The sequence below is a fragment of the Phyllostomus hastatus genome, unplaced genomic scaffold (genome assembly GCF_019186645.2).
Source record: "Phyllostomus hastatus isolate PE091 unplaced genomic scaffold, TTU_PhHast_1.1 phas_scaffold_1674, whole genome shotgun sequence".
In the NCBI taxonomy this organism is placed as follows: Eukaryota; Metazoa; Chordata; class Mammalia; order Chiroptera; family Phyllostomidae; genus Phyllostomus; species Phyllostomus hastatus.
The window spans coordinates 9351960-9372800 of NW_025334011.1; the positions used below are offsets into that span (position 1 = coordinate 9351960).

The 20841-nt window shown below is 34.5% G+C and overlaps 1 protein-coding gene across 7 annotated transcripts in view; it reads left to right on the forward strand.

Annotated features, from left to right (window-relative positions):
- Positions 1-20841, forward strand: part of LOC123831249 (ankyrin repeat domain-containing protein 26-like) — a 111489-nt gene that overhangs the window by 38394 nt on the left and 52254 nt on the right. For 6 of the 7 annotated variants that reach the window (XM_045858059.1, XM_045858065.1, XM_045858061.1 and 3 more), the window contains 6 exons: positions 92-155; positions 4101-4199; positions 4810-4838; positions 4932-5004; positions 9688-9758; positions 18614-18768. In XM_045858059.1, the coding sequence (XP_045714015.1) occupies positions 92-155; positions 4101-4199; positions 4810-4838; positions 4932-5004; positions 9688-9758; positions 18614-18768 (491 nt within the window). The remainder of the gene's footprint in view (positions 1-91; positions 156-4100; positions 4200-4809; positions 4839-4931; positions 5005-9687; positions 9759-18613; positions 18769-20841) is intronic. The other variant, XM_045858064.1, reaches the window with a different exon arrangement.

Sequence of the window (20841 nt, forward strand, 5' to 3'; positions counted from 1 at the left end):
GTCCAAATGCTTTTGAAGTAGGAAATTGAGATATTTTCTTAGAAAGGTGTTAGGAAATCTTTGTGTAACTCATTATTGATATAAATTTTAGGACAGTTTCTCTGCAAGTCTTCCACAGAAGTATGTCGATCATTTATCTGAAGCTGTAGGTTCAGGTAAGAGATCTGAAATTACACTAAATGGACAAGTAGAATGTAAGAGCTGTATTTTATAAAAATGTTCTTTGACAAAATGTTTGCCTGCATGTTTTTTTATTGTTGTTCAATAAAACATGAACACTAATATATTATAATAGTAAAAAAATAACCTGTTAAATGCAGAGTAAGTAAAAAGAGAAGTGAGAATAAGTTGTAAATCTTATTAGGTGTCAGCAAAGAGACTAAATTGAGAGTGCCACTGCAGGAGCTAAATTATTTGTTCCATTTCAAGCTGCTCTGAGACCTGAGGAAAGTGAGATTATAAGGTAGAGGCAAATAAAATAAGGGGTGAAGAATGAGAAAGGCAAATATATACGGGGTAAATGAAGGAAAAAGAAGCAGCTATATAGGGTGAGGCAAAAGCAGGTTTATTTACAGTTATGGGTAATGAAACAGAAAGTTTATTCTTCTATTATTATTTTTAATTATTGTATTACTTTTCATATAAATGACTGTAAACCTATTTTCGCCCCTCCCTGCACAGTGGGAGATGATAAAATAAAAAATTCTTTAAAAAAAAGGAGGGACATTACCTGGTGTGGCTCAGTGGACTGAGTGCCAGCCTGGGAGCCGAAGGGTCACCAGTTCAATTTCTAGTCATGGCACATGCCTGGCTTGCCACCCCTGTCCCCAGTGGGGGCGCTCAAGAGGCAACTGCACACTGATATTTCTCTCCTTCCCTTTCTCCCTGCCCCCCCTAAAAATAAATAAAATTATTATTTATAAATAAATAAATAGAAGAGCAGAGTGTTTGAAATATAAGAAGAATATAGAGAGAGCTTCTGGCACCAAAACTTGTTAGAGAAGTACAACAAAATTTCCCTACTCTTATTCTTTTCCTCACCATTGGAAGGCATTATGGATCATATAGAGCTGTATTTTATCTACCATAGATGAGCATAAGCATACATGGTCAGCTCTAAATGTCTATACTCTGAAGTCATATAAAATGTTGCTAATTCATTGGATAGTTGGTATTCTGTAGTCCAGAATGAGAGCACTGGAAACAAGGAGAGAGAAGGGTCAGTTATGGGGAGATCAAAGAAATTATAACCTGATGAAAAGTCCAGTAAAAAGATTATGACTTCTTTTTTTAAAGTATATTTTATTGATTATGCTATTACAGTTGTCCCATTTTTTTCTCCCCTATATCCTCCTCTACCTTCTACCCTCTTTCCCTCCAGCATTCCCACCCCTTAGTTCATGTCCATGGGTCATACATGTAAGTCCTTTGGTTTTTCCATTTCCTATACTTTCTTAATCTCCTGCTGTCTATTTTGTACCTACCAATTCTGCTTTTTATTCTCTGTACCTTTTCCCCCATTCTCCCCACTCCCCCTCCCCACTGATAATGTTCCCTATGATCTCCATTTCTGTGGTTCTGTTTTTGTTCTAATTGTTTCTTTAGTTTGTTTTTGTTTTTGTTTTAGGTTCAGTTGTTGATAGTTGTGAGTTTGTTGTCATTTTACTGTTCATAATTTTGATCACTTTTTCTTAGAAAAATCCTTTTAATATTTCACATAATAAGGGCTTGGTGATGACGAAGTCCTGTAACTTGACCTTGTCTGAGAAGCACTTTATCTGCCCTTCCATTCTAAATGATAGCTTTGCTGAATAGAGTAATCTTGGATGTAGGTCCTTGCCTTTCATGACTTGGAATACTTCTTTCCAGCCTCTTCTTGCCTGCAAAGTTTCCTTTGAGAAATCAGCTGATAGTCTTATGGGAACCGTTTTGTAGGTAACTGTCTTCTTTTCTCTTGCTGCTTTTAAGATTCTCTCCTAATCTTTAATCTTGGGTAATGTAATTATGATGTGCCGTGATGTGCACTTCCTTGGGTTCAACAACTTTGGGATTCTCTGGTCTTCCTGGATTTCCTGGAAGTCTTATTTTCTTTGCCAGATTAGGGAAATTTTCCTTCATTATTTGTTCAAATAAGTTTTCAATTTCTTGCTCTTTTTCTTTGCCTTCTGGCACCCCATGATTTGGATGTTGGAACATTTTAAGTTGTCCCAGAGGTTCCTAAGCCTCTCCTCATTTTTTTTTGAATTCTTGCTTCTTTATTCTGTTCTGGTTGAATGTTTATTTCTTTCTTCTGTTCCAAATCATTGATTTGAGTCCTGGTTTCCTTCCCTTTGTGGTAGGTTCCCTGTATATTTTTCTTTATTTCACTTTGCATAGCCTTCACTTCTTCCTTTATTTTGCATCTATACTCAGTCATTTCTGTGAGCATCCTGATTACCAGTGTTTTGAACTCTGCCTCTGATAGGTTGGCTATCTCTTCATCACTTAGTTCTTTTTCTGGAGTTTTGATCTGTTCTTTCATTTGGGCCATATTTCTTTGTCTTGTGTGTGCCTGTTATGATGTAAAGGGCAGAGCCTTAGGTATTTGCTAGGGCGGGGCAACCCATTTTGCTGAACTGTGGTGCTATATGTGAGGGAGGGGTCTGAGAGGGAACAGTGCTGCTTGCTCAGTTCTCTGCAGCTTTCAGTCACTTCCCCTGCTACCCACAAATGAATTGTGCCTTCCTGGTGCTGATTCCTGGGTGGGTGGGATCATGTACATTTTAGGATCTGTGGTCCCCTCCAACAGACTCTCCTGTGAGACTGGCAGTTTCTCCCACTGCCACAACCTCTAGGTTTTTAGAGCCAGAAGTTTTGAAGCTTTCTTTCCCAGCACTGGAACTGTGGGTTGCACGATCTGTCTCACTCCCCAGTTGTTTTTCCTGGTTTATTCACTCAGAAATGTGTGACTGCCCTGTCCGCCTGCTACCACCTTGCCTTGTGTCCTCTCTGTCCCTCCTACCAGTCTGGATGAATGTTTCTTCTTTAACTCCTTGGTTGTCAGACTACCATACAGTATGATTTTCTTGCAGTTCTGGTTGGTTTTTGTTTTTAAATTGGTTATTATCCTTTTGGTTGTGGAGGAAGCGAAGCGTATCTTTCTATGCCTCCATCTTGTCTAGAAGCTAAAAGTTTATGACTTCTAATGCAGTTTCAAGTCTAAGGAAATTACAGCATAAGGCCTGGTAGTCTGCATTCTCATGAGCTCTGAGGTGATGCCAGGGCTGCTGGTCCTCAGACCCTGCATACTCTGAGGAGAAAGGGTATAGACTTCTCTTCAGAGAAATCTGGAAGAAGAGCCATTGGGTAGTTTAAGACATGAAAAGATTAATGAAAGCATTGTTTTGTTTTTTCTTCTGAGCACATCTATGGCCAAGAGAAACAAAGAGATGAGGAAATATAAGTTACAGATGTAAGATATTACTGCTAAACATAGGAAAGAAGAAGTGGTGCAGATAATCCACAGAAAGAATGAGAAAAGGGGAAGAATTAAGACCAAAGTTATAAAAATTGCTTTTGAAGAGGAAAGGGGGAGAGTGAAAAGGAGAGAGGAAAGAAAGGCTAGGTAGTTTTTGAGTTGATGAGGAAACTGGAGAGAACTTTAGGATATTGGCAGTGAAACAGAAGATTAAATCATTGCTGCTCCTGAGAATACTGAAGCAGGAGAGAGTGCTAGTACTGGGGTAAACTCTGGCCCCTCCTTTATCCTCCTCATGATTATCAGGCATCAGAGATATATGTTTCACTGGTGTTCATTATTGCCGTGAAAGTAATTTCAATATGGAAGCACTGGCTGTGTTTTTATGGTAGCTCAGGTTTTGATAAGATAGTTGTTTTATAAAATTCCTTTAAACACTAGTATAGTATACCAAACTGATTTTGGACAGAGAAGAAATTAGAGTTTATTCTCTAAGAGCTACAACTGTTATTTCCAGTATATATTACACTGATTTAGAAGTAAAAATATTTTTAATATCTACTATTTCTGTGGCAATTAAATTCATTCTCTTCTTTAGTAATCACACTTCAATATTGAAAGCTCATTATATATTATTTCTTAGATGTGTTTTATGTACCTTCTTGCATGAGTGGATCAAGAAACTTTACGATGGCTAAAGTAGAGGATACAGGAAATGGAGGCATACCAGTAGCCCATATTGGTATGGAAAAAAAAGTTTTATTAATTATTATTCTGTAAGTGTATATCCAAGCTGACCAAGTCTTAACACTTTCTCTGTTTATAAATGCTTATGGATTAAACTGACCTGTCCTCACAATTGTGTACTTCCCAAATTACAGAACACACTGATGAACATTTAAATACTTGTTGCATAAGGTATAAATGATTCTAATGTTATCTTGAAGGAGGTGCTGTTGCATTCTGTTTCACCTTTATTCTGTTTGGGTCATGACTTGTTTCTCTGATTCAAGATCACTTTTATCTCATCAAGTATTATGTTCACTTTGGTGTATGCACACTTTTCTATTTCAGTTACAATCTTTGAAACATAATTTTACTTTTGAAATCTCAACTGCATGTTTTATTAAACTTATATTCTTTTTTATTCAATATTTATACTATATTCATATTTCTTTTTAGTTGGTGTCCTTATCCACTCAGCCCTTGAAAAGAAAAAACAAAACACTAACACCTAATGTAATAATTTCCAAAGCTAAGCATGAGGATTCAGTTGTATACTAACTTTACGTGGATATATAGTTGGCTTTCATATTTTCATATAATTGAGTATATGTCTCTTTGCTCTTTAGATTCTCCTGGAAAATATTCTCACTTAAAGGTAATAACTATTATATTTTTATATTGAGGTACTAACTACAGATTATATGAAATGTACATTTTTTATTAATCATCTTGTTCAAAACTTATTCAGCCTACTGTTGAAGTGAAAGATCCTATTCCTGAAAATGCAGCAGGAATGAATTTTGTACAAACATCCAGATCAGGTAAATTTTGTACTACAAATTTAACTCTGGAAAGGAATACATGAGAATATTTGACATGCTCATAGTCTTCTCATCCCTAATTCCTTTTTTTTCTTTTTTTGCAAGTTTAATTGTAGGTTTTGACATAAGTAATGTAGATGTCACTTTTAGAATTCATGTTTGATGTTTATAGAAAAATAAACCAAGATTTCTAAAATGTAAACTTTAAATAAGATGTTTTTACTTTTGTTTTGATAGCCTAAAGTTCCCAGTTTGGAACCACTATAGTTATTAGGGATTCCCAGAGGTTAATTTTTAGACTCTTAAGATTTTTCCACTATTGTCAAATGCTTATTTGCCCATGCTGGTGTTGCTTAGTGGATTGAGTGCCGGCTTGTGAACCGAAAGGTATCTGGTTCAATTCCTGGTCAGGGCACATGCCTGGGTTGTGAACCAGACCCCAGTTGGCAGAGTGTCAGAGGCAACTAATCATTGTTTCTCCCACACATCGATGTTTCTCTCCCTCTCTTTCTCCCTCCTGTGTCCCCTCTTTTGCAAATAAATGATGTTTTTAAAAAGAAAATAAAAAGGAAGCAATGCTTTTAAAGTAAATAAATAAAGTAAAATAAAATGCTTATTTGAATTCTTACCTTTATCTAGAGTTAAATTTCAATTGCTAACATGTCAGTAGTGGTTTAACTTAAGTATTTCATCTTATTGTTGTTACACTGATGATCTTAAGCCAACCAGATGTTCTGATTAGAAGATTCTGTGTGTGTGTGTGTGTGTGTGTGTGTGTGTGTGTGGTGTCTTTGAGTATTAAAAATGGGGGAGGAAATCAATCATAGGGAATATTTGGTAAACACAACCTCTTAAAACAGTAATTTTGAAACTTTTAGGCCTTAGGGTCCCCTTATACTGTTAAAAATTATTGAGAATTCCAAAGAATTTTTAAGTGGGTTATTCCTATTGATGTTTACAATATTAGAAAATCAAACTAAAAAATTCAAAATACAAGCACTACAATCATATATCCTATTAACTGTTAGAACTATGACCCATTAACCAGTAGAGCTATGATGTTATCACGTATCATGTCTGTGGAAAACTCTACCTGTATACTTACAAGGGAATAAGAGTGAAATGGCAAATGACATTTAGTATTACTGTGAAAATAGTCTTGACCTCTTAGACCCCCGACCCAGTGTGTCTTGGGATTCCAGGGATTCTCTGTTGATACTTGAGTACCACTATTTTAAATTGTGTATGAAGTTCATGGATGTCAAACGGTAAAGAGCCCCTTGTGATTCAACAGGCTGTAAAAGCTTCATTCATCCATTTGTTGCTTTTTGCTTTTACTCATCTTAAAAAGTTTAAATCTGACAATTTTGTTTAAATAAGAGGAAAACATTTTTGTTTTATTCATTCCCTGTGCCATATCACTTTGTACTCACTAGATTTAGTATGGACCTAGACTGATCCTGTTTTTACCTGGAAACAATAAAGTCACCTAAGGTTATCATTTCTCATATGAATTTGTATTTATCTAAGGGTTAAAGATGAATTTTGAAGATACTTGGGTGTTTTAAAAGGACCACTTTATTGTAATTATGTAATTTCTTATTTGAAGTAGTACCACTCATTAAAAGATTTTCTAACCTATGTTTTCTCATGTATATTTAAACTTAAAATAAGGGGTTAGACATAAATTTTGATAACAAAAAAGTCATACCCTGAAGAATCTTAATTATTAATAAACAAAGCTTTTATAGAAAACAGAATATGTATAGAAATTGCTAAGCAAATAAAAATAAGCAGTATGAGTAAATAAAGAAGAACAAAAGTGAGAGACAATAGTTAATTAAACTTCTCTATGTGAATGTCAAGGACAAGACACATAAAGTAATATGCATAATGAAGGAGTCATGTTTAGGAGAAGAGGAAGACGTGGGACTACTTCTCTGAAGAAAGAATTTTTATAAGTCTGTCAAATTTGTATTATCATTTACATTGTAATAAATGAAAAGTTTATTTTATGTTCTTCACATTGTGGTTCTACTACTAGTTTGACCCTCAATCATAAGAATTGTCAAAGATCTGGGATTTCATTTTTTATATATCTTTATTTAATTATGTTTTTAAATCCTCCCCTGAGGATTTGTTTATTGATTTTAGAGAGAGAGGAGCAAAGAGAGAAAGAGAGAAATATGCATGAGAGAGAGAGAAATATTCATGTGAAAGAGAAATATCAATTAGTTATCTCTTATATGTGCCCCAACCACAACCTAAGTATGTGCTCTGATCGGGAATCAAACCAGCAACCTTTTCTTATGAATGGGACAATGCTCCAAACCAACTGAGCCACCCAGCCAATGCAAAGATTTGGGAATTCTAAAGTTCATGAAAAATGTCCATTAGTATCACAATCGATTACCAAAAGTCAGTCAGCATTTGCAGACTAGACAGACTACCTTAACAGATACAGAAAAAGATTAATGTTGGAGTTATTTCTGTTATGGAATTTTAGGCTGCATGACCTGTGTGGTCACAGTTACCAGCACAGAGAGGGAGGAAGGGCAATAATAAAGAAAGAATTCATCCCTGGACCACCTCTATGGCCGCACCATAGTTTTGACCTTTCGAAAATCATTTTGTGGCAAAATCTAGTTTATATTTATTCCTTTTATGCAACCTACAGCCAAACAGAATATCTTTTAGCAAGACATTTCCATTCTTCCTGTAACCAAAGTAATGTATAGTTAAATATAAAGAGACTTAGGAGAAAGAATGAACTCCTTCACATTAGTATTTGGCATGCACTTGGGAGTGGGTAGCAGAATTATATTTAGAGCTCTGGGACTAGATGGGAAAACTAGGTAGAGATCTAAATATTGCCTACTCAAACAAAATGTGGTTTCTTAGCTTTATTTTTATAACTCTGAATTCACAAGTATTATAACTATATTCAGTGTAACTGAAAAATCACCTTACAAAACCAAGTATTAAAGTTTTTTCTTGTATTTTCTATGGCTTTATCCATTTTAGAATTGCTTTTCCAGCAGTAATGGGAATCACTGAGAATTTGCTACACAGTACCTACTTCTGAGCTGTGTCCACATAGTTGTTACCTCGCTTTATTTTTTGTAATGAATACATGATTCACAAGGAATATGGGTTTTAAGGGGTGCTGTGTAATTTAAAATTAGTATATCAAAAGCAGTTTTAATTCTAAGAGGATACTCATTCTGTTGGCTCTCCACATCTAGTGTGTGTTCCACTTTGTGTATTACCTTAATGTCTTTTATCAGTTACATGATCAGGTGTGTAGGAATGAATCGAACACATATATTTTTATTTCTATAATTTTATCTTCTTTCCTTACCTTTAGTACTAACATTGCATTTACAAAAGACTTTCATTTATCTCCTAGAGTAGTGACTTAAAGCTATAAATCCAGCAATTTACCTATCTATACAAATATCTTATTTCTTCATGAGATTGGTGGACCCAAGAAACAGGACTTTCAAAACAAGATCCCTTGTCACAGAAACATGTGAAAGAGAAAAACTACAAAATAAATTCAAGCAACTTAATACAGTTCAGGTAGTTCATTTAATGAGCAGAATCTAGCTGACCCAGGATTTGAACATTTATTCACCGAATAAAGGTTTATTCTATGCTGGGCCCTGAAAATTTTATATCTTAAATAGTTGTGGAAACATCTCCTCAGTTCAGGCCTGCATCCTCTATTTTGCATTATTGCCTTCCAATTCATCCTCCTCCATTTATTCGTATGCCACTCAAATTCCTCACTACAACAGCATTTAGAGTGATGTATCTATCTCAAATGCTAATGTGATCATGAACCATTCTTTAAAATATATTAATGTCTAAGTCTCTTAAAATTACATATAAGGCACTTGTAATTTGACTTCTGCCTAACTCTCCATCTTTAGCCCACTCTACTGTCCTTTCTTTTCTCTGGCATTACAAAACTGCTGGTGATGCCCTCCACACCAATCCCTGCATTTTAGACATAATGGCTCCCATTATATGCTTCTCTCCCTGTCTTGATATTGCCTTGCATGCTCTCTCCCTGTCCTGCCCTCTTCCCCTTTGATTCTGACTAACCTCACTGTTTAAGCCTCAGCTCAGCCATTATCTCTAGAAAAGCCATTCCTGACACCTCTTATTTATGTTCTTTAAACGACAACGCTGAGTCCTAAAAGATGCAATTTGTCAAAATCGTAGAGGAAAACATTTCCAATATAATGAAGGTAAACACTGATAAAGGCATAAAAAGTGACAGTGATTTTGGAAATCGTGAATAATGTTGCAGCTGAAGCTTAAAGAGATGTTAAAAAGGTTTCATTATGAGGTAGAAAATATGATATGAGTTTATGTGTTTGTATGCACGGTATTTCTAAATTTTGTTTCTGATTGTTTTGTTCATTGATGTTAGGTGAATGAATTTTTGAGGTTTCTGTGCCTTGAACTTTCTAATATCTAATATTTCCTAAGTGGCTTTGTTGAAGGTTTCAATAATTAGAAGTATTTCTTAAAGACGTAAATATTCAGCTAAAGATTAAGCTTAATTTAAGCTTAAACTCTCAATTGATAAAATGTATTTTCTATTTTCATAAAGATTATAGCTTTAACTGTTTTAAGTAGTTCATTTTAGCTAATTTATATATTTGTCAGCAGAATTAGACTTAAAAGTGGCATCAGAGGAAGAGCAAGAAAGGCTTAATGGAAGTGAAAATAACCACCCACAGGTATGTAAAATTTAAATTTAAATTCCTGGTATAATATTGTTATCTTTGTTTTAATAATGTAATGTACTCCAAATGAAATTACCTTTCAAGCTAGTCTCTTAGAGTCAATAGATCATAATTGAATATTTAATTTTAACTAGTTATGAGACTTATTGTTAGAATCTATAGTAATTTACAGCTAAATTTGCTTTGTAATAGAGACAAAAATTCTCAAATATTGTTCACTGCTTGCATTTTATAACTTCTTTACATGATAAACAAGCTAGCATCAAATACCAAATCATATCATTAAACAGGTGAAATAATGAACAATGTGACAATGGTGGCCACTGAGTTGAAGTCACATGAAAAGAGTAATCACGGTCATGGTTCAAAATTTGCGGTGTCGTATCAATACTCACTAATGCCAAGGTTAAAGTTTAATGCTGCCTTGTGATCTATGTAATTGAATTCAGGGTCTACAAAGAGGGAGATAATGGGGTCATAAAATCATCTCAACTGCCAGTTAAGAGTATCACATCTTCCCAAATTGAACCTTTTGCTGTTAGGGTACAAATGATAACTTTCTAATTTATTTTATTTCAGTGTAGAAAATCAGTAAGTATTATTACGTTTTTATCCACTCTCATTATTAGGTCATATTAGAATTGAATGCATAACTGTGTCAATGCATACATTATCATATTATTAGAGTTAAAATTTAGGAATTTGCTTTTATTTTTGATTGATGTCAGTGATTTCAACTCCTAATAATTTAAAGCTTGCCTCTTCTCCAGTTATTCTTTTAGAAAAATTCTTTGCTTTTTAATTTTATTTTTTAATTACAGTTTACATTCATTATTATTTTGTATTAGTTTCATGTGTACAGCATAGTGCTTAGATAATTATATACTTTACAAAGTATTTTCTCCAATATTTCCAGTACCACCTGGTACCATGCATAGTTATTGCAATGTTATTAACTATATTCTTTATGCTATACTTTACGTCCCTGTGACTATTTTGTAACAACTAATTTGTACTTCTTAATTTCTTCACCTTTTTCACCTAGTCCCTCAAATCCCTGCCCTCTGACAATCGTCAGTCTGTTCTCTGTATCTATGACTGTTTTTCTTTTGTTTGTTTGTTTGTTTATTTTGTTTTTTAAATTCCACATGTAAGTGAAGTAATATGGTATTTGTCTTTTCTCTGGCTGACTTATTTCACTTAACATAATACCCTATAGGTCTATCAGTACTATCACAAATGGTTAGATTTCACTGTTTTTTACGGCTGAATAGTATTCTGTTGTAAATACATACCACCACTTTTTTATGTACTTGTCTATTGATAGGCAATTGGGTTGCTTCCATAGCTTGGCTATTGTAACTAAGGTGGCAGTGAATAGAGGGACACATATATTCTTTTGAATTAGTGTTTTGGGTTTCTTTGGATATAAACCCATAAGTGGAATTGCTGGGTCATGAGGCAGATCCATTTTTAATTATATGAGGACACTCCATACTGTTTTTCATAGTGGCTTCACCAATTTGCATTGCCACCAACAGTGCACATGGGTTCCTTTTTATCACATTCTCGCCAACACTTGTTATTTGTGGATTTATTGATGATAGCCATTCTGACAGGTATAAGATGAAATCTGATTATGGTCTTAATTTGCATTACTCTGACAATTAGTGACATTAATTGTTTTTATATACCCATTGGCCATCTGTATGTCTTCTTTGGAGAAGTGTCTGTTCAGATCCTATGCCCCTTTTTTAATTGGATTGTTTGTTTTTTGGGTGTCGAGCAGGATGACTTATTTATAAACTTTGGATATTAACTCCTTCGCAGATGTATCATAAGCAAATATGTTCTCATTCAGTATGTTGTCCTTTCATTTTGTTGAGGGTTTTCATTGCTTTTCAAAACCCTTTTAGCTTGTTGTAGTTCTATTTGTTTATTTTTTATGTTTTTTTCCCTTGCACATGGAGATATATCAGAGGAAACATTGCTCAGAGAAATCTCAGAGATTTTGTTGCCTATGATTTCTTCTAGCAGTTTAATGGTTTCAAGTCTTACCTTTAAATCTGTAATCCATTTTGAGTTCATTCTTGTATATGGTATAAGAAGGTATCTAGTTTCTTTCTTTCTTTCTTTTTTTTTTTTGCATGTATCTGCCCAGTTTTCCCATTACCATTCATTGAATAGACTGCCTTTTAACCCACTGTAATTTGTAGCTCCCTTTGTCAGTGCTTCTCTATTCTGTACTATTGATCTCTGTGTCTGTTCTTAAGGTCAATATCATGCTGTTCTTGTCACCATGGCCTTGTATTATAGTTTGATATTAGGCAGTGTGACACCTTCAACTTCATAATTTTCAAGATTGCTGAGACTATTTGAAGGTTTTTGTGGTTCCATATGAATTTCTTGGATTATTTGTTCTAGTTCTGTGAAATACAGCTTTGGCATTTTGATAGCAGTTGTGTTGACTCTAGATTATTTTTCATAGTATGAACATTTTAATGATGTTAATTTCTTCTATCTAGTAACACAGTATATGCTCCACTTATTCGTAACTTCTTTCATTTATTTTCAGGATCTTCTGTTTTCTGAGTACAGATCTTTTACCTCCTTGGTTAAATTTTTCTTAGGTATTTTTTTATGTAATTCTAAACGAGATTGTTTTCTTAGTTTCTTTTTCTGATAGTTTATTGCTGGTGTATAAAAATGCAAATGATTTCTTAATATTAATTTTGTATCCTGCTACTTTACTGAATTCATTTATGTTTTAGTAATTTTTTGGTGGAATCTTTAGGATTCCCTATGTATAGTATCATGTTATTCACAAATAATGATAGTTTTACTTCTTCCTTTCCAATTTGGCTGCCTTTTATTTCTTTTCTTGTCTGATTGCTGTGGCTAGCACTTCTAGAACTGTGTTGAGTAAGAGTAGTGAAATTGGACATCCCTGTCTTGTTCCTGATTTTAAAGGCAATGTTTTAGTTTTTCTTTTCAGTAACTCTTCAGTTGATTATTTAGGTTGATTTTTCTGTGATTCATCTGTAATTCAAGTTTGGTCCTGGGAGGAGGGGAATGCAACCTTCACCTACTCTGTGACATTTTGGATCACCCACCCCCCCAAAAAAATTCTTAAATGCACTGTAGGGACTCATTATTTATGATATGGTGAGGTGAAATATTTTCTTGGAGATTTTATTTATTTATCTTTAGAGAGAGGGGAAGGAAGAAAGGTAGAAAGGGAGAGAAATATCAATGTGGGAGAGAAACATCGATCACTTACCTCTTGTACTCACCCAGTCTGGGGACTAAACCAGTAACCCAGGTATGTGCCCCAAATGGAAATTGCACCCATGACCTTTCAGCTTGTGGGAGAATGCCCAAACAACTGAGCTACACTGGTCAGGGCAGTGAGGTGAAATATTTTAAGTGAGGAAGCATTTGTAGCATTAAAATTCACCTATTAACTTATTTTGGGTAGATTTAACATCTAATGAATTCATTAGTTCCAATAGTGACAAAATTAAGAACTTTGGCTCATTTTTGTTTAAATTTAGACCAAGGCAAGTTATTTTTCACTTCTTAGTAACAATCCAGTGATTTGGGAGTAGGTAAATGTAGATTAAGAAGTTTAACAGTTAAATTTTAATTATAGTGATGGCAAGGATGTAGAGAAAAGGGATCCCTAATGTACTGTTAATGGGAATGCCAACTGGTGCAGCCACTGTGGAAAACAGTATGGAATTTCCTCAGAAAATTAAAAATGGAACTGCTTTTTGACCCAGCAGTCCTACTTCTGGGAATATATTTTAAGAATCCCGGAACACCAATTTGAAAGAATATATGTACCCCTATGTTCATAGCAGCATTATTTATAAGAGCCAAGATCTGGAAACAGCTCAAGTGTCCATCAGTAGATAAATGGATAAAAAAGTTGTGCTACATTTGCACAATGGAATTTTATGTGGCTATAAAAAAGAGAATGAACTCCTACCTTTTGCGACAGCATGGACAGACTTGGAGGTTATTATGCTAAGTGAGAAAAGCCAGTCGGTGAAAGACAATTACCATATGATCTCATTTATATGTGGAATCTAATAAACAAAATAAACTGCTTAATAAAATAGAAACACAGGCATATATAAATAGAACAGATTGACAGCTGTCAGAGGGGAGAGGCGAGCAAGGTACTAGATGAAAGAATGTAAAAGGAGTAGCCAAAGAATATCTATGCATAACCCATAGACACAGACAACAGTGTGGTGGTGGTCAGAGGATAGAGGGGGACAAGGGTGAAGGGAGTGGTTGCACAAAGTAGGGGAAAATTTGGGACATCTGTAATAGTGTAAGCAATAAAACAAAAATTTAATTTTAATTTTTCTTTATTCCTACTTGGTTAATTAAGAATAAAGTTATTTTATAGACATGTACCCTGACAGAAAAGACATCTGAAAATCAAACTAAGAAAATTAATCTTCCACTTTTACACCAGAAAAAAATGTCTCAAGAACCAGAAATAAATAGAGAAGGTGACAGGGGTAATATATCTGCATACTTAGGGCATCCTCTGCAAAAGTGTGAGGAATGTGTGTCAAACAAGGCAAATTAGAATGGAGGAATAATTTACAACTCAACACAAGCGAGTTAAAGCAAAAGTTTGAAGAAATTTGAGAAAAATACAAAATTACTGCTTGTCCTGAGGAAGAACCACTATATGACCATTCTAAAGAAGGATCAAGATTAAGACAAATGCCTTCTAATATGATAGATGATACACTTGATTGTGAGGACGATGATGCATTTGGAGTGTCTGTCTCTTCAGTGTTCCAAACCTTTGCTGAACAAAGAGAACCCACTCTCGAAAATGTCTTTCTACCTTATTCATACCCAGGGCCCTTGGAGTACGCTTGCAGGTAATCTTCTTCCAAGCTTTATTTAAATGAATACAAATACACTATAAAAATGATAACAAACCAGACTTTGAATTGTTTTTAACAAAAATTAGAAGTGTTTTTATAAGGTTATAAAAATAAAAAGTAAAATACCCAGTGGTTAAGTTTGAAATGGAAAAAAGACAATGAGTTTGATGTACAGATGGCAGAAATATGAACGGAAATATTACTAATTGGAAATTAGGCATCAGACATACACCTCAGTCTTTTGATCCAAAAAGCGTTGTTGATTTGTGGTTTGCCTGATGCAATGAAATGAAACACGTGCATCAAATAAGACAGGATATTTCTGCAGTTACAAATAGTTATATGGAAACAAAACCAAAATCAAGATTTGTCCCAGATGCCATTATATGAAGATATTTGCTAATAACTGTATAGAACATGAATTAGAAAATGTGAATTTTTGCCCTGGCTTGTGTGGCTTAGTGGATTGAGTGTCACCTGTGAACCAAAAGGTCATCAGCTCAATTCTGGGTCAGGACAGGTCCCCAGTTGGGGGTTTGTGAGAGGCAAACAATTGATGTGTCTCTTTGCACATTGATGTTTCTCTCTCTCTTTCTCCCTCTCTTCCCATCTCTCTAAAATAAATAAATAAAATCTTGAAAAAAAATTTTTTTAATATGAGTTTTTGTTGAGATCTGCCCTGCCTGGTTTCAGGAGCTGTAACCCCTCATGGCTAAAGCTGAGTGACCAGCCTTCGGTCTTGAAGTCTGTGCTAATTCTCTCAAGGACTGAAGTGTAACTAGACCTGTTACTGTTATCGTTTCCTTGCATTTGCAACATTTTTCATGGATTGAATTTACAAGTTTGAGTCTAGCAACCCTTGGGTGCCCCTTGTCTTAATCCTTATTTGTACTTTATGATATATATAGGCTATTTTCTTAAGATCGTGTTCAGAAGCAGCAAATAGTAGGTTTCACAGGCTTAACAACTGTGATTGAATTCAAAAACAAAAAAGGGGGAGATGTTGGGAGCCGCCCTGCCTGGTTTCAGAACCTGTAACCCCCTCATGGCTAGGGCTAATTGAGCAACCTTTGGACCATTAACCACTAAGGAGACAAAGCTTATTTCCCTGGCAGAAGCGCTGCTGCTGCTCCTTTTTTCATAACTGGCCGCCAATGCTTGATCAGTTAGCCAATGACAGGTAAAATTCCCCAAGCGTGGAACGACGTAAGCAGGCATGATCATGTGGAGGCCCCAGGGAAGAACTTGGGGGCTACAGCAAAAGGGGGTGATGGACCCTCGACTTTGACAAAGCCTGAGTCCTCATTCTGTCTGCAAGAAGTCTGCTAATCTCTGGGCTGTCTTGCCTCCTCTGCCGGACTTAATCCTGAAACAACGACAGAGGGTGGCCCTGTGCTGGAAAGGGCGGTTCCCTGGGTGATCAGGCCTAAGAAAGAACACATAAACTCCTGTGAAACCTGCTCTGTTAAGAATGCTCTTAATTAAATGATAAAGGCCCGAGCAGGAAATGAGTTTGTTTCCCAAAGTTTTGTAGCCCTTTAGCTAACAGACCCTGACTCAGAATAAGCCATCGTAGTTCTTTGTATGCTGTATATTGTTTGATCCTTACTGCCTGACAATGATTAATGAGCTTTACTTGTATTCCTCTGCAAATTAAACCCAATAAAAAAGCTTTGAAGGCAAGGATTGGGGTGCTGTCCTCTAGAGAGAGTGCCCAGGCTGCTCAGAGGCACCCACCCCTTGAGAGGGTAGCTGTGCCGTCCCTTTTCCTCCACAGGACTCAGTAGTCTGTGTGAATATCTCATTTCAACCATAACGCCGCATGTCTGCGTCAAGTTTTTCTCTACCATATAATGACAGAACATCTGAAAGTTATCTAATGAAGAATCACAGCAAGATATACAAAGTTTTAAGAATGAGGTAGAGATGTTAAAATTAAGTTTTCTGGCTTTGGAAAAAGAAAGGTAAATTTGAAAAAGAGGTAGCAGTTAACTTACTGCTACTTTTTAGTTTTTCTCTTACCAGTTATCTGACCCATTCTGTTTTTCACTTAAGACAAAAAGTTTGTGTGTAAAATGAGTTTGTGTAAATTTGTAATTGCATCTAGAAATTATTTCAGCCATCCAAATAATAGGAGTTCAGGAAAACCTTCTTAAAATTTATGTTCCTTAATCAACTTAAGTCTCTCTCTCAGTCTTCCATGTCAACTGGGACACTAATTTAGCTATGTACCACGTGACCTGAATCAGAAAAAGCATAAAGAAAATTGCTTTAAAAATGTAGTAGTAAGCAGTAGGGGTTTTTTTTGTTGTTTGTTTGTTTTAGTTTATTGGCTTCAATATAAATTGCATTCCATAAGCAATAAAATGGGAAGGAAGCCATGACTGAGGGAAGCAACATAAACAAATATTCCCAGCTGAACTCATCTATTACCATGCATCAGTGTGTGCAATCTCAAATGCTTTACTCAAAGCCCTGGAACTTAGAATTCTGAAGTGACCACTTTGAGATATTTTTAATAACAAACACATTTACTTCCGCATATATTTAGTTTATCATTACTCTCAGATGTTTTTGTACATTCAAACTTTATATAATGTTGTTTAATAAAGTATGGAAAATTTTGACATGCATGGCATGAGCATATAGGTAGCAAAACACCTGTACAAAAAAATTTAGTATTTAAAGGAGAAAACTGAGTTTTGAGGCACACTGACTTTAAAAAATAGATAAAAGTTGAGATACTCTCCTTTAAAGGCAAGAGGTGGATAAGCCCTTCCCCCAAACTAAAGCATTAAATTAATTTGCAAAAGTCACACTTTTAATTTATCTGATTAATTTGATAAATTTTTCTGTTCTTTTATCTGATTCAGCATTATCAAAGTATATCATCTCTTTTGGTGGCATAAAATGCTAGGCATTGCATCTTTAGGAGCTTTGGACAGATCATTTAACCTTGGTTTTATTCCCATTATCAGCAAATACGGGGGTAAAGTAGATAATTACTTCTATACCATATCCTCTAGCCATAAAATTTTATGGTTATTGAATGTAAAATTTGGGGAGCCTTACTCATTTTCCAGGATTGTACATTACCTAACAATTCATCACTTTTACTTTGTTCCTGTGTTGTAGTAAAATTTGGTTCGTGTATTTTATGAATGCTATCACTTTTTTGATAACTCCGTGTTCTGAAAGGAAAAATCATTGTAAAAGTCAGCAAAAAATATAGCTTATTGTAGAAAGAGGAAAGCCTCCTGTTAGTTACTGAAGCACTGTGTCACATCCTCTAAACCTGGCTGTGTAATGCAGAATCCAGATGGGAAAGAGATGGTGACAAATTTTATGTCTTCGTCTTTTTATTTCTATGTTTCTGCTGGACAAATGGAAGGGGGGTAAAAGGGAGAGTGGATGTGAATAGAGCACAAAATTAAGAAAGCTCTTTTTGAAATCTTAGAAAATTCTGCTTTTTGAAACAGAAATAAAGCATAATTTAGAATTTCAAAGACCTGTAATGATAAAATTAAAGTAAGCACAAAAATATTTTTACTGATTGAAGTCATGACAATTAAACTAAGAGCCGAAATGATAAAATTAATGAAAACACAAAAGGTCTTCCTTTTTTTTTTCTTTTTTTTTTTAAAACTAGAGTTACCTCTTTTTTTAAGATTTTATTTTATTTATTTTTAGAGAGGGGAAGGGAGGGAGGAAGAGAGAGAGAGAAACATCAATGTGTGGTTGCCTCTTGGTGTGGCCCCCACTGTGGACCTGGCCTGCAACCTAGGCATGTGACCTGACTGGGAATCGAACCTGCTACACTTTGGTTCACAGCCTGCGCTCAAATCCACTGAGCTATGCCAGCCAGGGCTACAAAAGTTCTTTTTAATAAATAAAGTAATAACAATTATCCTTAATCTCAAACTGTCATTAAAGGTTGAAGAAGAAAAAAAGATGCACAACAGTAGTGAAGTGAATGTAACAGAAAATGTGCATAATGCTGATGACAGTGATGGGTTAATTCAACAAAGGAAGAGTGAACAAACTGACAAGCAGCCATTCCCTGTTACAGGGAATGAATATTCTGATAGGTAAGCTTCCAGCAATATTTAATAGTAGGTAATTGTTATTTTCCTACAAAACAAATTCTAATTTTGAGCTAATATTCATGATAAGCCAATTTTATATTTTTATTAGTGATGTTCAGCCTTGTCTGGTAATCAGAAAAATATCAGTTAACAAGCAATGAGATACCATTTTCTGAAGTCATGATGATAAATATTTAAAAATAACCATTTTTTCTTGGCAAATGAAAGAAAAAATGGCATTTTCATACACTATTGCTAGATAAAATTGATTAATCTTTTTTGAATGGTAATTATTAATAGCATGTTTCATAATTTCAAATGTGTAATTTTTTAATCTCAACAGCTATACTTCTGGAACTAGACCCTGTAGGAAAGCATTCTAGGGACATTTATTATATATTACTATGTATATAAAACATACAATAGGTCATTATATATAATATATGTAGTAGGACATAATGTTAAGGATATATAATATATATATATGCCTCAAGGACATTTTTATAAATATGTTACATGCAGGGCAGGGCAAAAGTAGGTTTGCAGTTGTTCATATGGAAAATAATACAGTAATTAATAACTAATAATACAATAATAGATTCTTTTGTATACTCACAACTATAAACCTACCTTTTGCCCTCCCTGTAAATACATATGTATGTTAAGGATATTTTTTATAGCATTGTATATCAAAAAGTTGGAGGTAACCTAAATACCTATCTATAAGGAAATAAATTCTTAAACCCATAAAATAATATGGTATGTAACCACTGGAAAAAATGAGGTTAGGTCTATAGCATACTGATCATTTCATAACTAAAGTAGATTTAAAGCATTTTGTTTGATGTCATATCTGAAACCATTTTTTTAGAATATTTTTAATATCTGCTGTGCTTCAAAAGGAAGTTATATGCTACACTGGCACTCTGTTACCATCCAAATTGCTAGTTATTAGATTTTTCTGTTTTGTTCTTAATATGTGAGTGCTCAAATATTGGACCCCCAAGTTAATCTGAAAGCAAAGAGTTTCACATGACAGTTTGTTCCATGTTTTGTATAAAAATTTTAGTTTATCGAGTAAAACATTAAAACACACCAATGGATCAATCTGTTAAAGTGGCAGGCACAGACCTTCTCTGTAAAGAGCCAGATGGTCAATATTTTAGACTTTGTGGACTATCAGGTCTCTTTCACTGTAGTCTGAAATCTTCCATAGACAATAGGTAAATGAACATGTGTAGCCGTGTGCCAATAAAAGAGTTTACAAGCAGGCAATGGGCTGGACTTGGCCTGAAGGCAGTTATTTGCTGACCCCTGCACTATAAAGCAAGGTGCTACTAATGTAGTAAATCTTCTTTTTAAAGTTTCCCTGCATACATGCCTTTATCCTTTCTTTTTTAAAGAGAATATATTTCAGTATGCACCACACCAAATTTTTCAACAGTGACTTCATATTACACAATTTTTTAAAATTCAGTTTATAAAGAAAATTCTATGCTTCCCCCTTTATTTCTGTTACAGAATTTTAATATGACTAATTACTTCGTATGTTTTAGTAATAGAAAATATTCTAGAGTTGATTTTCATCAAGCAAAAAATCCTTGTTACCTTTTTTAACTATAAGAAAAATGATAATCAGTTTATGTAATATCATTACACAGGGTGGGGCAAAGTAGGTTTACAGTTTGTATGGAAAATAATACAATGATTAATAAATCATAGTACAAGAATGAACTCTCTTTATTGTACTGAGAACTGTAAACCTACTTTTGCCCCATCCTGTATATCTAAAAAAATTTCATGGGGTCTTTTATTTGTATAATTTTGTATATTTATTATTTAATAAGTGGTCTGGCATATTTTCAATTGAAAAACTTTTCTGTGTTGCAAAAATACCACATAATCACTATGAAAGGATTGAAAAACTATAGCTAAACAAGAAAATTAGATCATCCACGATCATGCCATCTAGGTACAAAGTTCTTAAAAGTTGTCTCCCTGATTCTCATCTCCCTTCCATGCACTCTTGAACCCACTCTAGTAAGTTTTAGTCCCTTCTCTCTTCCATAATTGTTT